Source organism: Opisthocomus hoazin, chromosome 4 (genome assembly GCF_030867145.1).
Source record: "Opisthocomus hoazin isolate bOpiHoa1 chromosome 4, bOpiHoa1.hap1, whole genome shotgun sequence".
Lineage (NCBI taxonomy): Eukaryota > Metazoa > Chordata > Aves > Opisthocomiformes > Opisthocomidae > Opisthocomus > Opisthocomus hoazin.
In genome coordinates, this window is record NC_134417.1 from 87,206,955 (window position 1) to 87,224,764 (window position 17,810).

General features: G+C 44.5%; 1 protein-coding gene across 5 annotated transcripts in view; it reads left to right on the forward strand.

Moving 5' to 3' along the window:
* PRKAG2 (protein kinase AMP-activated non-catalytic subunit gamma 2) overlaps positions 1 to 17,810 on the forward strand; it is a 246,284-nt gene that overhangs the window by 88,452 nt on the left and 140,022 nt on the right. For all 5 annotated transcript variants that reach the window (XM_075419811.1, XM_075419807.1, XM_075419806.1 and 2 more), the window contains one exon: positions 7,544 to 7,823. In XM_075419811.1, the coding sequence (XP_075275926.1) occupies positions 7,544 to 7,823 (280 nt within the window). The remainder of the gene's footprint in view (positions 1 to 7,543; positions 7,824 to 17,810) is intronic.

The following is a 17,810-nucleotide window of genomic DNA, read 5'->3' on the forward strand; positions in this document are numbered from 1 at the left end:
TTTTAGACCCCCCCTTCACTGGATAATAAATCTCCTTTTGATTATTTTTTCCCCAGTCTTTTAATTATCTGTTTCTTTATGAGCAGTGAACTGGCCTCAGCAAGGAGCATGGGGAGCGTGTCCTGGATGGTGCTGCAGCCCTGGCACGGGGCATCTGCAGTGCATGCAGTGACCTTAGGGCAAGGGCACGTGTGCCAACTGCTGCACCGCTGAGTGCGTGGCTCCTTCCCATCTGCTGCTTTGAAATAAATGCAGTTGAGTGTTAGGAAGTGGACCGAGAGCCAGCCCTGCTTTCACCTTTCCTCAGACCTGCTTCTGCCCGTGAGCAGCCCTGCTCGCTGCTGGCAACCTAACCCTGACTGTCCATACAGCAGTGCAGGGCTCTCAAAGCCTGCCAGAGCAGCCAACTGCATCCCATTATATTTTAATTTGGGGAAGTGTCACTGTACTTTAGTTTTGGGAAGTGACATCTCTGATCCCGTAAAACACGTTGTCATCTCAATTGTTACAGCTCATGCAGAACCAAGGGAACTAATGGTGGTGAATGTGACCACATGGTGCCTGGGAGAGTAAGTCCTTCATTACCTTTCACTCTAATGAAGTCAGCTCTTGTGTTTATGTGAGCTCTTTTATTCCAGCAGAATGAGAGAATCATCCAATTAACTTTATCAAAGGGCTTTTTTATGGAGATTCAGTGGAAGGGCAGGAAACAAGTGCAGCCGTCTATCTGTTGTATCGTCTCTAATTGTGTTTTCTGCCCTGTCAAGGATGGTGGGAGGCAATTCTTTTTCTGTTATTCGCCTTTCAAAGTGTTTTTAAGTGAGGAGGCAAAATAAAGGTCAAATAACTCACTGTTGTAAAAGCAAACAGAAATCAAATGCTCCATAAATGTCCTAACTATTCAGAGTTGAGAAAAACTTAGCGGAGCTCAATAGCGTTTAATAACTTTCACTTGCATTCAATAGCATTTTGAAAGGCTGTGTAGCTTGAGCCCATTCATATTCCAGACGGGGCTTTTTTTTCATGTTGTTCTGAAAAATGAGTCTAAATTCACCAGAAACTGAATGAGAGCCAGAGATTTTTCAAAGAGGGCATCCTTTGGGGAGGGCTGTGTGCCCACAGAAGGCCTGTTGCTGGAACACCCTCGCAGGGGAGCAGGGGAGATGGCTGTGAAGAGGTGCTGCGACAGGGACACAGGCAGGTTTCCCCGGCTCCAACACAGCCTTTGCCAGTCGGAGTCCTCTCAGCACAGCTTGTTCATTTTTCTGGCCATGTTGCTTTGGCAGGACGCTTCTCTTCCCTGCAGTTAAGTGGTCCTTAAATTCTAGGATGGGAGCAGAAATGGCTTCTTAGAGAGGACTGTATTTGGTAAAATGGAGGGATCAGGTTTGCAATACAAAGCATGGGAGAGCAAACAACAAGATTGGGAAAATTTCTGTCTGTGAGTGAGAAGAGGCAGCACTAAGATGGATTGTGTGTGGATGATGAGAGACCAGTTTGTGGTGAAGCATGAATAGTTTGCTCTCATAGGCATTGCGTTGGGGATTATCATGTGGTAGTGATTAAATGTAGTGCACTTTAATCTTTCTTGTAAAATAAACTGAAGCATTGTGAGTCAGGTAAGAAAACAGAATCATGCAGTTATAGACCATCTCAAATTGGAAGGGGCCCATAAGGATTATTGGGTCCAACTCCCTGCTCCTCACAGGTCTACGTAAAACTAAACCAGATGACTAAGACTGTCATCCAGATGCCCCTTGAACTCAGACAGGCTTGGTGCCTTCACCACTTCCCTGGAGAGTGACCGACCACCCTCTCAGGGAAGAAACTTTTTCTGATGTCCAGTCTGAACTTCTCTTGGCACAGCTTCATTCTATCCCCTTGTGTCCAATCACTTGTCACCAGAGAGAGGAGATCAGCAGCTCTCCCTCCACTGCCCTGCATGAGGAAGCTGTAGACTGCCATGAGGTCACCCTCACCCCTCAGCCTTCTCTTCTCCAAGATGAACATGCCAAGTGTTGCCTTATTGGGTGAACAGCCTCAGCTGCTTCACGTAAGTGTTTACCTCAAGGCCTTTCACTGTCTTGGTTGCCCTCCTCTGGAGACACTCTAATGGTTTGACGTCCTTATATAGAGGTGCCCAAAACTGCACACAGTACTCGAGGTGGGGCTGCACCAGCGCAAGGTAGAGTGGGATAATCTCCTCCCTCGACCGCCTAGCTGTGCTATGCGTGATGCACCCCAGGACATGGTTGGCCCATTTGGCTGCCAGGGCACACAGTTGACCCAGATTTGATTTGCCATCAACCCAAAACTCCAGATCTCTTTCCGCAGGGCTGCTCTCCAGCCTCTCATTCCCCAGTTTGTATGTATAACCAGAATTACCCCATCCCAGGTGGAGAAACCAGCACTTGCTCTTGTTAAATTTTATATGGTTAGTGACTGCCCAGCTCTCGAGTCTATGGTAGTTCAAATAGTTGAAGGAAAATATGGCTGGCTAGTATTGAAAGGACGATGGTTGGACGGAGGGACAGAACTGGTGGCGCACTGCTCACAGCACAGAATGAATCCCCATCAGATGGTGAGTGAGCGGGGAAGTCGTAAGGACAACTGCACGATGGTTTGAGTCTGTGTCCATCTGTTTCATTGGCTGGTGTGGGGTCGTCTGTGACTGGTATTGGTTTACGTTGTCATCTAGGAATTTATCTGTTGAAAATGAAGACGTGGATATGCTGGTCCATCACAGGATAGCTCTGAGCCGTTAATATACATAGCTGCAAGAAAGGAAGAAGAGATTCGGAAGAGAGAAAGATTCTTGTCTCCAATTGAAAAGACAGTGGCAGCTTTGAGGACACTATTTCGTTAGCTGAAATCTTCCAGAGCAGCCCAGCTCAGGGAAAGTGTCAAGCTATCACTTTACGTTTCATTCAGAAAATTGAAAGTAAGTCTGCTTGATGCCAAGCACTATAAGACATCTCGTTTTGTTGCTTTGTTTTCAACAGTGGCCAATGGATGTATTTTAGGGGCCTGGCTAAGATCGTTTGGTGTATATAACAAAGCAAAATCTCTCCCTGGTCACCAGCTGAGGCTCCTTTTGTGCTCTGAAGAATGAAAACTGATAGTGCCTTGCAGCATTTTAGGATGTATTTATTCAGTGCTATGCAAGGTAACCGGTTTAGCCTTGAACAAGTGAAGTCAGTTGCTAGAAACAGCACATCTGATGTAGCATGGGGCTCTGCTTGGTTGCTTAACCTCACCAGGGATCACCTTGCCGAAGGCTGAGGGTAGGGTTGTACTGGCACTACTACCGAGCTGCTAATTTAGCCCTGTTCCTCTGCAGACTTACAGTCAGGAGCTGACATTTCTCTCCAACACAACCAGTTATAAGGTTTAAGGAGTCCAAGGCAGAGAGCTTAAAGATCCCATACATGCTCTGCACAAAGTCAACCCAGGGCATGTTCTGTTGTTGGTTGTTGGGGTTTTTTTTCAATTAGGTGAACAGTCCCCATACTTAGGAGAAATTTTCAATTTGTTTGATTAGACCTCACTTGCTCATTGATTTGTATTGTACTTGCATTTTCTTTGGATTCCAATATATTGTTTGGATTCTTATACAAATATATTCTTATACAAGTCTTACGGGGAGTGGCTGAGGGAACTGGGACTGTTCAGTCTGGAGAAGAGGAGGCTGAGGGGGGACCTTATTGCTCTCTACAACTACCTGAAAGGAGGTTGTAGTGAGGCAGGTGTTGGTCTCTTCTCCCAGGTAACTAGTGATAGGACAAGAGGCAATGGCCTCAAGTTGCATCAGGGGAGGTTTAAACTGGATATTAGGAAAAATTTCCTTGCTGAAAGAGTGGGCAGGCATTGGAACAGGCTGCCCAAGGAGGTGATGGAGTCACCATCCCTGGAGGAGTTCAAAAAACGTGTAGATGTGGCACTTTGGGATATGGTTTAGTAGGCATGGTGGTGTTGGGTGGACAGTTGGACCTGATGATCTCAGAGTTCTTTTCCAACCTATGATTCTATGATTCCACGATTCTATGATCTCCAAATGGCCAATTGCCCAGTCAGGGTCAAATGAGCCATATCACCACATGCATTTATTAGATGTGTTTCATATTTGTGCCCATTCTTACTTTACTGTTTTTCCTGGACCAAAACAAACAAGGGTTATTAATGTGAGAAACCAGGGTGCAATACGTTTTTTTGCTGCTACAGCTCAGCTGGGGGAATAGTTATCTTTCCAAAGCACATGTGGGAGTTTTCTGACCACCTGCGTGTCATATTTTCAGGAAATGAGTCCAAAAAGCATGAAGAACAGGCTGGTGATCCATCTAGCTGTGTAACCAGCTGCCAGGGTTGTCACACTGAGTCTGCATAGGATGGTGGGGTTTATTCCACAGGAGAGATTATTCCACGTTCCCAGCTGAACCATGAAAATTAACATTGCCTTGTGACTCTTATAAATGCTGTGATAACTGTTGTTGATGCTGGTTTTACTTGTAGAAGCACCTAATCATCTTTTAAAACTTGCAATCCTTTAGCCTCAAATAATATTCTAAGAAAGCAGTCCTGTTGTAATTCCCAAATCTAAATCACAGGTATTTATCTGCTTTGATAGTGGGTGTAACCTATGTATAATTAATATGTGGAGTGGCTGGGGAAGAATTAACTGTAGCAATTTCCTTTAATTTAGTAGCATGCACATGTGTATTTAGCAGCATGCCCCTGGTGCTCCAACAATTAGCTAATTCATCTGCCTGGTGCGATGGAGAGAAAGCAACTGGTTGTTTTTGCAATAAATGAAAACATCCCGCTGCTTCTGCTCAGAATTTGAGAGCAATTTGCTTTTGTGTCTGACTTGTGTGTGCAAGGGAATACTGATGTTATTTGACCAATTGTTGCTTGACATTTTACATTTCTAGAATGGCTTTAGCATGTGAGGACACCACAGGCTTTTAAAAGTGTCTCCTATCAGTGTGTCGTTACAACCAAACAAGCATGCAAAAAAGATAACGTGACATATTAAGGGTAGCACCAGAATGACATCCTTCTCTTAGCTTTACAAATGTCACGGCTTGTCACTTTAGGAAAAATTACAGTGAAATTACCATCCTGGAAACAGTCCTAAATTATAGTAGTAGTGGCAGTACTTGAAAATATTGTTAGTCCCCACTTTCAGGCAGTAGATTTGGCAACAGACCTATTAAAGTTGCAGTGCAAAAGGAGGGGCCATTGCGCTACTTGCTTGGTTCCTGGACTATGTAGTTGTGAAGAGAACAACGTATGAGTAGTCTCAGGTGATTTACAGATGATGTTTTAGTAAAGTTAATGAGCTTTTATGAAAGAGCTATCACTTTGGGACTATTTTACCCATGACAAAAGTGCAATATGTTTATGAATTAACTTATAGCCTGGTTATTATTCCAGGTCTCAGTCAAGGGCTTGTGCTCTATTATTCTTGATAAATACTCACCGGGAGACAGTCCATGTGCCAGAGGACTTAGAGTGGGAATAAAGGAGATGCAGTCCTCATGGCAGAATAGATATGTAGTGAGAAATGAGTTTTCAAGATTGCACATAGAATCTGTGACATTGCTGGGAGGCAAACCTGAGGCTTAGGCCACTACGTTAAGCTTGAAACACTATTTTTTTTCTTCTCTGGTGGATACTGTCAGAGTGTTTGGTACTCAGTGCTTCAGTTAGCATTCATTTACGCTTTCCAAAAATTCCCCTTTGAGGGCAACTGCTCTTCTACTTCTTACACGAAAGGATAAGTATGTTTTTGAGATATTTTTGTCCATGCTGTCAAAAATAAGTGTGCAGGTACAAAAAGCAATTGTGCGTCCTGCCAGACATCTCTGTGCTGCGCAGTGGAGCACAGTGCAGAATTCATTGGCTGTCCAGGGCTGTGCCCCTCCTAGTGACCCACGCCGTTTGTGTCCATCTCCCAGACCACACACCACTTGCCTTTCAGGTTAGAAGCCTTCCCAAATGGGAGAGCACGTTCTCTGCAGGGCCTGCTGCAGTTCCTACGGAGCAGGACCCATTCCAGCTCTGTCCCATCCCAAGTGGAGAGAGGAGCTGGTCCAAAGTGCATTTGCAGGAGGCAGAAGTGGGATCCTGTGTTACGGAGGGAGCAGCTAACTGACAATCATGCTGCTCGTACGTATTTCTACAAGTGTTTTGGAGCTGTGACTGACCATTATTTTGAAAAGGGAGTTAATTGCGTATGTGTTTTAAACTCAGCTGGCCATTTTTATCTGGATTTATATACACAAGCCCTTCACAGACCCCAAGGAGGGCACATGTACTGATGAGGCTTTTGTTCATCTCTTCTTGCATCTAAGTCATCCTAATAAAAGATGCTATTTTTCCCTACAATGAGTCCCATGGCAACAACGCCCATACCTAACGAGACTGACGCACGCCGGGTGGCATCTTCGCCGGCAGAAGTTGCTGTCTGCTCCACACCTCCTGGTTTGTGCTGCGTAATTGGGAAGAGAGGAGCAGGCGTGCAAAGGGCTTGAAACTCAGCGGCACACCGTGCCCGTGGGCACATATGCCGTGGGCTCTGCTTACATGTTCCACGGCCTTTTGCCAAGGAACACAGCCCTTCATTCATGAGAAATGTCCCCAGCTAAAAAAGCAGCCTCATACCCACAGAAGTACACTTTACACCTCCAGAAGGAAATAAACTTTACATACAGCCCAGACACAAGCGAATCCCACAGAGGTTTTTGGTCAGCTTCTGTTCGTTGTTTGTGGGGAAGATTTCATCTTTGCTCTTTTTTTTGTTTGTTTATTTTTCTGGATTTTTATCCCCCCTCGCTGACTGAGCCCGCACAGTGCAGTGCTGTGTTGTGCACAGACATTCATGCTAGCTGGAAAGCTGGCACAGGTGCCAGAAGAGATTTAGCTGTTAGAAAGCCCATACCCAAGCTCGGGGACTGGGTAATTAGTGGGAATGTCATCACTCTAAAATGGTTGCTCTATTTTGGGGCCTGGAGTTGCAATCCCACAGTTGTGGCTGTGTCTGGCATCGTAGAGGCCTGTCAGGCACTTGGGAACTTGTGCACTGTGCTGTGTCACATCGTGCGATGGAGATTGAAGTACTGCAGATGGATGCTTAACTTCAGGAGGAAGACTTTGGGGCGCTGGGTTTCCTTAATGGCGATCATTCATTGCCTTAAATAAAATTCTTTGCCAGTTAACTTTCAATTGTCCAGGGAAGGAAGAGGGATGTGTGGCAAATAAAACCAGTAAAGAAAATAATAATAATAAACTGTTTGGACGTAGCTTGAAATTTTTGTGAAATTCAAAGTGTCTTTAAGAGGAGGGGGCAGCACGGAGCCCAGAGAGGCGGCACACCTGCATCTCTGTCAGTGCAGGCAGGCGCTGGGGAAGGTGAGGTCTGGCTAATCCACCACCCGAATAAACAGGAGTTGACTGTGTTGCGACAAGTTCAGAGATCCTGATCGCCGGAGCTGAACTGAATTAATTGTTATTTTTCTTTTTTCTTCCTTTTTCTCCTCCTCAGGTGGAAGAAAGCTACTCTGCCGGCAGCCCTTCAAAAGGCCTTTTCTCAAAAGGGCTCCAGAACCGACCTTCCAGCCCTGTTTCTGCCCCTGTGAGATCCAAACATAGCCCTGGCTCACCCAAAACAGTGTTCCCCTTCCCCTACCAGGAGTCTCCCCCACGCTCCCCACGCCGAATGAGCTTCAGTGGGATCTTCAGGTCCTCCTCCAAAGAGTCCTCCCCCAATTCTAACCCGTCTACCTCTCCTGGGGGCATCAAGTTTTTCTCCAGATCAAGAAAAAGTAAGAAATTGCTCATGTTATTTCAGGAAGATACACAGTACCTCTGGGCTTGGCCCATTCTTTACCTGCGGTAGTGAAGTAAGTGCAGATGAGGCATGTGGTAATTGTTTGTTATCGCTTTCTCTGACCATGTGTTTTGGGTTTCTGACATGCTGGCCATTAGGGTATGGCCTCTACAGGGCCAGGGATGCCTACGCAGGGCTGAGGAGGGAAATCACACTTCAGAGCTTTGCTTAGAAATCCTGCGTCCACATTAGTGGGAGTTTTCTGGGTGATTTCACTGAGACTGGTTGGATGTCAGCGCCGGGGCTGGAGAACAGCTGGAGGTGGGGTTTGTGGCAGAGGTGGGCACAGAAAGGACATCATCTTGGGAGCTAAGGGAGACTCACTTTCGTAGACTCCATAGAGAATTTCAGCTGTTTTTTTAATTGATATTTCTTTGCCATATTGTAGGAGGGGAAAGAGACCTTTACTGGATAGAAATAGATGATGTATGTTTCCAATCAAATGACCATTAAGGGAGTGTTAGAGCTCGTCTGCCAGAATACGAAAGGCATCATAGACCTCAATGGTTCAGAGCACTTGCCTGCTTTATATTGGGCACAAATTCTACCTCTCCAGCAGCCCGTGGGCTAACACACCATTAAGACTCAGAAATGAGCAGGACTGAGAAAAATCTTCGATTTTAAAACTTTCTTGCTGAATTAAAGCTCCCAGTGCTGGTCGACAAACCAAACTTGCTCTGCCCAAGGGGTTAGTGGCTGTAGGAAGGGGACAGAGTTACAGGGGAACAAGAGGAATAATGTGTATATATATATATATATATATATATATATATATATATATATATATATAAAACAATAACACTGAGGGCATTGGGTTGTCAGAACACAGCAAGTTTTCCTTCTGTGAACAGAAGAAATAACTCAATGATGAATTGTTGTTAAATCTTCTGTGACAAAGTAGGTACAGAATTAATGATGCGTATACTTACATTTGGCTATATGTTTCCTGCAATGTATTGGTAGCTTTCCGTGATGCTTCTTGTTTGTCTTCATCAGAATTTCCCTTAAAAATGTTGGTTTTAATCAGAACAAGTAATTTCATAGTGACTTTTGTGCACAAGAACACAGCTATACAAACCCATGTAGGTTTTTTCTTTATGTTTATCAGAAGTTCTGCTGCAGCCTAATTGAAATGGAATCTTTTCCAGTCCTTGCCTCTCTCTAAAACACCTTCAGGAGACTGAAAGTAGGAGAGTCAGTGTTTCTCAAGGACTCCAAGTAGATTCCAAGCATCATGTCTATTCAAAGACATTTGTTCTTCTCTGCTTAAAGCTGAAGTATGCTTTTTATGCTCGCCTCTTTTTCAAGCCTCACAATAATTACAGTTCATTTAGGTACAGAAGTTTGAATGTTACATAGGCAATGTGCCGCTGAAGGAGTACGCAGAGAAAGGCTTGCTGCTGCATGAAGAACAGCAATATACACTGCATAGCAAAGCCACCTTGGGACTTTTTCAGCAAGTTATCCAAGCAAATAGCACTGTTTAAGTTCTATCTAGGTACAACAGAATATTAAAGGAATCTTCCAGTAGTCATCAAAATCCTTTTGATAAGGTCACATCACTGTCGCAGGAACAGGCTTGGAATGGGGCTGTGCTATTTTTGAGCTGACAGAAGACACCCATGACCCTGCTGCTCCAGAGCGGGTTGCAGGAGTTGCGCTGGGCTTGGGCATTCGTGATCTTCTGTTTTTCAGGCAGGAGGGCAGCCTCTTGGAAAGGGTGTGATGATTCCAACTGGTGTTGAAATTGATAAGCCTTCCCATTCTGCAGCGTTTTGCAAAACAGAACATCTCTTACCATGTGCTTTCACACCGTTTAGCTCTCTTACGGAGAGACGAATGCAGATACATACCCTTCACCACCACGTTAAAGTAGATTTTATTCAGAATGTGCTAAACGGGTCGGCAATGAATTCCACTCTTAGGGCTTACTACATTGAATTAAATTTTATTGAATATAACGAAACCTTTTCAGAACTTCAGGAAATGTATGGGTTAGCATTTCTGTTGTATTATGTGGTTTTTCACAAGCAAAACTTTTGCATTCTGCTACTTTGCAAATGAAGAATAACCCTATGTATTAGAAAACACTCAGCTGATTGGTTGTGTCCCGTGCGAAACAAAGGCTCTGTGGCTTGAACAGCATTTCCTGAGTGAGGAGACTTCTCAGAGACTCCTCAGACCAGACAGCTCGGACCCCTGCGCAGAAGCTGTGCTGAAGAGCTCTGAGAAGAGCTAAACCAGTGCGTTGCTCCATGTTTCTGAAGGGGCATAAATGCTTCCCTGCTCAAAATTGTCACAGCCTACAGGATTAAAGTCCCGTTTTCTCAGGCAGCTTGGGATACCTGTATTAAAAGTGAATGGGACTTGGGTTGCTTTATCAGGTCTGAAACTGTGAGTGCATTGAAATCAGATGGTCTTGCTGTGCTTGCCTGCCTTTAGAGCTGGCACTGGGTTAATACTATTAAAATGAAAATTGACTTTGTGCTGGGCAGCATGAGGAGGAGCATCACCAGTCAGGTCTAGGGAAGTCATCATCCTCCTCTATTCAGCAGTGATGAGACACATCTGCAGGTCTGGGTCCAGTTCTGAGCTCCCCAGTACAAAAGAGACAGGGACGTACTGGTCCAGCGAAGGGCCACTACATTGGTCAGGGGCTGGGACATGTGGTGTAGGGGGAAGAAGAAGGAGGATAAGACATTTTTGCTGTCTCCAGTTACCTAACAGGGTTATGGTGAAGGCAGTGCTGAGCATCTCAGGGATGCCCAGCAAAGGGCAGGAGGCTGTGAGGGAAACTCCAGGCAGATGCAAGAAAAATGTTCTTGGCAGGGGGTACATGGCATCGGAGCAGAGGTCCAGAGGGCCTGTGAAATTGCTGCCCTTGCAGATTTTAATAAGTTAATAGGGCAAGGCTCTGAGCACCCCAGTTTAAAGTTGAAGCCCTGCTTTGAGTAGGGATTGGACCAGAGCCCTCCAGAGGTCCCTTCCAGCCTTGGCTCTTCGGGGAAACTGCCCTGGAGCCTTCCGTCTGGGTTTGTAGCAAACTGGCTCTTTGTCCAGGCAATCTGCAATTCAAAAGAAAGCACCAGGTAAAAGTTCACAGGGATTTGGAGGTTTTTTTGTCCCCTGCTTTACCTGAAATGAGTCTGTGCTACACCGCTTTCCCTGTCATCACGGAGCAGTATGTGGGGGAAGTGTATGCTGTCCTTGTTTGAAATACCATACCCCGTCTTCCCTCCACTGCCTCCTCCCACGCGTTGTTCGAAACACAGACTAACCTGTTACTCCGCATATTCCTTGTTTTTCTTGGAAGCAGCTTCTTCCTAGCTTGTTTTCATTTTGAAGGTTATGTGTGGTATTCACAGAGCTTTCTTTCCCATGTAGTTGCTCTTTTCCCAGAGAAGTTATTTTGCCTTTTGAATATACACAGTCTGGGAAGGGCATTAATGGTTAGGGTAGGATGACATTGAAGCAGAAGGTGATTCGCAGACATGAGACTTAAAACCTTTGCCACTAAAGGCTGGGAGTTTAAAGCTTTTGTTCATCTTTAATACTGTATCACTTGGTTTGGCAATAGCCAAAAGCTCTTCTTTGTATCTTTTCCCTTTTGTTACCCCAGTTCAGCATCTGGTCATAACCCCACGTCTCTGATCTGACAAAAGATTTGCCTGGAAACGAAAAATACCTTCCTACAACATAGACTTGGCTGCCAACCACTTTAGGTATTTTGGAAGTACAACTTCGAAACAGTAAACTGTAGCTGGGTCTTCACGCCCAGCATCCCACCTTTGAAAAGGCAACAAACCCACCTCGGCCCCTCCCGGCAGTGGCTCCGCAGGGACCTGTTTTGGGTGAGGCGTGTGCTTGGTCGCTGGTGCAGCCCCTTGGTTCAAGGAGTTCACCAGAGAAAAGTCCAAGACAGCTCTTTGCATGTTGGGTTTCTGTACAAGTGCTTTGAAATTTTATTCTTGTCTTTTAAATTTCTTTTTGTCTGAGAATTTCTTTACACAGCACTGTTAGACCGATAATTGAAAACTGAATCTGGATTTGGGATGAATTAAGCTTGGTTCTGAGGTGATGCGGATGCACTCTGTGAAGCTTGGTAGATGCAGTCCCACCCAGCGCTGCCCACCTTACACCTCCCAGAGCCAGGCGCCTTAGGCAAGCGGAGATTTGGCTCTCTGAGGTGAGGAGCTCAGTCTCTCATTTTACCCATCAGCGTGGGCACGTGAGCAGCTGTGGAGCACTGAGCAATTACATTTTAATTATCTCTAGAAAATTGGATACAAAAAAGTGAGTAAATTGGAGTGACCTAGTGTAGCTAGCAGGAGGCTTCTACAGAGCTGACACTGATATTTTAGATGTTTTTCAGGGACAACAGGAACAAAGGGTGAATGAAGAGATGCAAGTTGAAGTTTGAGGTGCTGTGATAAGTGGCTTCACAATTGGCATTGTGGAACTGCTTCCCAGTTCATGTTAGGTTCGCTCAAAACTGCATGAACTGCTCTCATGAGGAACAACTCAGAACCTGGTGCTCTGAGATGTTACTGAGCCTTGGCTGTGTTGGCAGTGTGTTTCTCTTGTGTGCCAGTTGGCGTGAGCAGGTACAATCCTAAGAGAAGGAAGAAGTGGCACGAATGTATTTTCAGTAAATCGAACTCAAGTGATCCAAAGTAAATGTGGGAGAATAACCTACACTGGAGGAAAACACAATTCAGATGACACTTTTCTGTGGTCTGACGTGAGGTCTCCCTTCAGAGCCAGTAAATACACAAATAAATGAGGACAGCTTTATTTTACTGAGTGGAAATTAGGGAGCTACCCCTGCAGATGGGCTAAAATCAGGTACCCTAAATATTTTATTGAAAGTAGATGGTTGTATGAAATTTAAGTCATTAAAATGTAGCATTTTCCGTGGGGATGAATGCCAGGTTGAGGACAGCAGGGCATTTTCCAGTCCTACTTCCCCTTGCAAAAACATCAGTTCAAGTAACAGCAATACTCATGACACATTGATGGTGCTGCCAGTTTTAACAGCAAAGGAAATCAATTAAAAGGTTTCCGTTGACCTAGAGCTTTGGGTTGTGGTGGATAAATTGAGCTCAGAATTAAAAGTTGTTTACAAAGCTTTGAATCGAAAATTAAGCAGCTTTCAAACACCTCGAAGCAGGTGGTCAGATTTGAATCACAGTGAATTTGCACTATATTTGAGGAAGGGAATATTTTTCAATGAGATGTCTTAAATTTCTGCCTTCTCTTAGTAATTTTTCTCCTGCTGAAATTCAACACAATTAACTGTGGTGCCTAAAATAATCCGTAAGGAGGGCTCCTCGTGCTCCAGTAATAAAGGACCAGACAACACTTTTTTTTTTTCAGAAGACTGCAAGATGCAATACAGAAAGGTTGTCCTACATTTTATTCATTCTAGTCATTTATTTTCTTGGAGAACATTTGGAGGTAAGACTATGCCCTGTTAGAAAAGCTTATGACTGTACTAGTTTTTGCCCGTAGATGGAGCAATTAGCTCTCATTTGCAATACCTCAGGGAAGAAATGGGGAAAATCCTGCCGGGTTTCGCGTTGCCGCATTCAGCTCTGCTCCCTTGAAGGCCTCCCAAGCATGGCTGGTCTCTGCTGAAGGTTTTCTTCAAGCTTTAAACTGAAATTCATTTCCCCCCAAGATTTTCCTCCATATTCATGATATTTAGGTAAGAACTTGCTGTGAGGTGGGGTTTACTCCAAGATGGGCTGTTGTGGAGGGTCAGCACCTGGGCGCAGGCGTTTGCTGCACCGTTGGCTCGAGCTATTGCCCACCGTTACTCTTTGGGAATACCTTCCCTTGACACTCGGCGCTGTGCAGTGGGATGTCCTCCCTCGTGCCAGTTGCTGGAGTCTACATTTGGATTTTTCTTTGCTAAATTGGTTAATTTGTCCCATAGTCTTGGACCCTCCCAGCCTTTGGACCATGGCTGTAGAGAACCATCAATTACAACCTTCATCGCAATGCTGGATAGCCGAGACCACTTTCGTCTTTGGTTTTTCATCCGTGTTCACAGTTACCCTGCCTGGAACAGGCAGGAGGGTGGGATGCTGGAGGGAAAGGCCATGGGGCAGCTTTGATTTCTGGCTGTGACTACCCTTGCCATGCAGGATGAGGGGAGAAGGTTGTGTGGGAGGATGGAGCTGCTTGGTCCAGGTTCAGCTTGGGGGGGTGACGTAGGCTCTTCCACCATCATCCTGTAAAACTTAGGAAAGGAGCAGAGCTATTTGTCTTGCTTTATTTTGCAGGACTGCTGTGCAAAAAACTTCTAATCATAATTTTTCAAGCTTGCTTGGCCCGCAGAGACAGACAGGGGGACCAACACTGTTCATTTTGGTGTCATCTACACTAGAAAAATGACTTTTTGCAGACAACATGTGTCAGCACGGCTGCAGCCGAGCTGGTGGCACACACAGCTTTGCATGGCTGAAGAGCAGCCGTGTTCAGCATTGTTTCTGCTGCCAGTTACTGACATCTGCTGTCAGCAGCCGATGATTCTTCTGGTTAAAATGTGCCTGTGGTGATTGGTCTTAGTTTGTTTGGAGATAGCTTTCAATACACTTCCCATTTTGCCTTTGTTTCCCATGGCCAGTGTTATCTGCATAGGTGGAGCACATCCAGGATGCTTTTAGATTCTTTACCACTCTTTCTACTCAAGAAGGATTTTTCAGGCTGTCTTCAAATTGCTGATCATTTAGATGCAATGGTGCAAAAAAAGGGGAAGTTTTTCAGTCTCTAATTTCTGTCTGTAGGGTATGGGACAGACCTGCGACCAGATTAATTCCCGTCTTCTATCTCTTTTCCTGAGGTTTAAACTATGGAACATATCATAAATGATCAGACCTTTAAATAACAACCAAGTTACTGTTTCTTGTGATGTATAGACAAGATCTTAGTTTTATATTTGCTCTTTTAGAGACTGCTTCTGGCATGCAGGGGAGATAGAAAATACAGTCTGGACATGTCCAAAGGTCGATGAACGCTGGTGGCCTTTCATTGCTGGTCTGCTTTGTGTCATTTGGTAAGAGAGGTCTGCAGGGCAGTGCTCATGTGCGGGTGACTTTCTTCCCCCACAGGTAGTAATGTAAGCAACAGTAAAGCTAAAGAGAGAGAGTTTTGAAGTCTCAAGCTGTCTAATCACAGGAAACCATTTGGAAATAGGTTGTGGGTTGTTTTTTTTAACTGTCTGTAGTTTAAAAATCCAGGAATACATGTAGGAGCAGATTTTGAAATGTATTTAGGTGTCTCTTTTCAATTTAGATCAATCATTTCAGAATCTGGTCCCTAGGCAAGTATTTGATTGTAAGTGCTGGAGAAATCTTTTTTGTTTTAGTAGATTTGTTCACACATCTAATGTTAAGTATATTGCTTTATTCGAATCTTGGTGAATGCTTGTCATGATCCCACTGAAAGTGTGTTGTGCATCCGAGCTCTTTTCATATGTGGTTAGAGTCTGAAGTATTATTACTCACTTAAGCTATCACTAAAGGTATCCCAGCTTTACAGACATCATGGGTTCTCAGCTTCTTAGGTAAAGTCCATGGAATATGCCTCAAAAATGGGTTGAGTAAACATGATAAATGTTGAATCAATCAGTTTTCTGATCTGGAAAAATATGGAATGAAAGAACATGATCACAGGGCAGAAAAATTCGTAGTTTGGGGAATATAGTATGTGTAGTATTTTAAGTATAGTTAAATCCCAGGCTTGATCCAGGAGTCTGTAGTTCTTTTGTAGCCCATGTTGAATCAGTGTGAGTTTTGACTGAGCTGAGACCAAATGAAAACATTGATTTTAAAAAGAAAATAAAAACATAATAATGATGGTAAATTGCTGTGAATTGTGAGAGTCAGTTGGGCGAGGTGTTGATCACTCTCATGTCTCAATTTGCAGGCTTTGTGGAATTGAACTTTTGCTTTACACAAACTTCGGGGCTGTGAAAGCATCTCGAAGGAGAGCCCCGGTGGTAACCGGTGATTAGGCTGAGAGGGTTTTAAAGACTTCACACAGACTCTGCTACTTGCCTGCATGGATCACTAGATTTGTTCCTTACTTTCTTTTGTGTATTTTATTTTCCTATTGACCATAAAGCCAACTGCAGAGAACTGAGACCTCTTCTGGGCCACAATGCTGCGAACCGTGGGTGGATGGGGAGGGACTCAGGAGCCAGCAAGGCTCCTTGGTGGGTTGAGCTAAGCACTGGCCACCTCCAAGCAAGGCAGAGGGCTGTGCAGCCTCTTCTTCTGGGAGACCTCATGTGCACCTAATTATCACCACACCTGACAGTGACTGAATAATCTGGGGAGGTAAGATAGGACTTCTATTTGTGTAATGAGAGAAGAACATTATTTGTGTAATGTAGAAGCTGGTGAAGGGTCTAGAGAACAAGTCTTACAAGGAGCGCCTGAGGGAACTGGGGTTGTTCGCTCTGAATAAGAGGAGGCTGAGGGGAGACCTTATCGCTCTCCACAACTACCTGAAAGGAGGGTGTAGTGAGGCAGGTGTTGGTCTCTTCCCCTAGGTAACCAGTGATAGGACAAGAAGCAATGGCCTCAAGTTGCGTTTGGGGAGGTTCAGATTGGATATTAGGAAAAATTTTCTTTACTGAAAGAGTGGTCAGGCATTGGAATAGGCTGCCCAGGGAAGTGATGGAGTCCTCATTCCTGGAGGTGTTCAAAAAACGTGTAGATGTGGCACTTTGGGATATGGTTGAGCAGGCATGGTGGTGTTGGGTTGACGGTTGGACTTGATGATCTTAGAGGTCTTTTCCAACGTTTATGATTCTATGATTCAGATGCTTTCAGAGACCCTTGTAGTCTTCTGTACTAGCCCAGGAGCAAGAGAAGGGCCTTTCACATTTGATATTGGCTAGGAATCATCAGCAATTTTGTAATGTGCCCTTGGGAAAGGTGGTGGAGGCAACATTAATACAGAAGGAAGAAAGATGTAGCAGGCTGATGGCTGTGGATACCCAGTCCAACTTCTGTTACAGTAAATGGTCATCTGTGGACTTTCAGGGAAGATGTTTCTCCTATTTCTAGTAGTCCATTTGTATGGGAAGTAGGCATGGGCAGACACCTCAGTAAACCATCACATGAGCTTCCAGCATCTGCTTTAGCACAACATCACTTCCAGCAGTCACTGGCAGAGCTGTGAATTGGGCAAGGAGGGCCTGCACTATCCATTCTAATTTGATCAGTTGTTGGAGCACCTTGCAGCAAGCTGCATAGTAATCATCCAACTATGGAGTTGTCACTGGCCCGTTTGGTGTATACAGCAAATTTAAATGCAAATTGGTTGTTACTGGGAAGAGGGGATGTGGAAAAGCACAGATCTCTTCTAGCATAAAGCTGTGCGTGGTACCAGGTTTAGGATTTGGTTTTCCCCATCAGCATAAGAAGTCAAATAAATATCAGGCTGGATTAGGAGATCTAGTGAGAATCCTTTTGTACCTGCAGTTTGACAGAGGTGAAAGGAAATTCTGTAATACAAGAGTCACATTAACATCACTGATCTAACTAATTGCCATACTCCTGAATCTGTGTAGTAGAGCTAAGTCCTTCCATGCTGCTCTCTATTTGGCTGAAGTAAGCTCACATTTCCTTTGTCAAAGCAAAGGAGAACAAAGATGCCACTTTTTGAAATTAATTGGTTTAGGATTTTCTAGCCTAGTGAGTTAATTGATTTGGATTTCATTGTGCTTAAAATAATCAACATGCCATCTGGAAGAGGCTAGAAGTCATGTTCTTAGTTTAAAATAAAAAGAGGACAGACAAGGTCTTCTACTCATGTCAGAAAATGAGTCTTGGGTCTAATTTTTGGTCATTGACCTATGAATGGTTCCCAACCATCAGCACCTTTACAGAAATTTGTTTGAACAGTG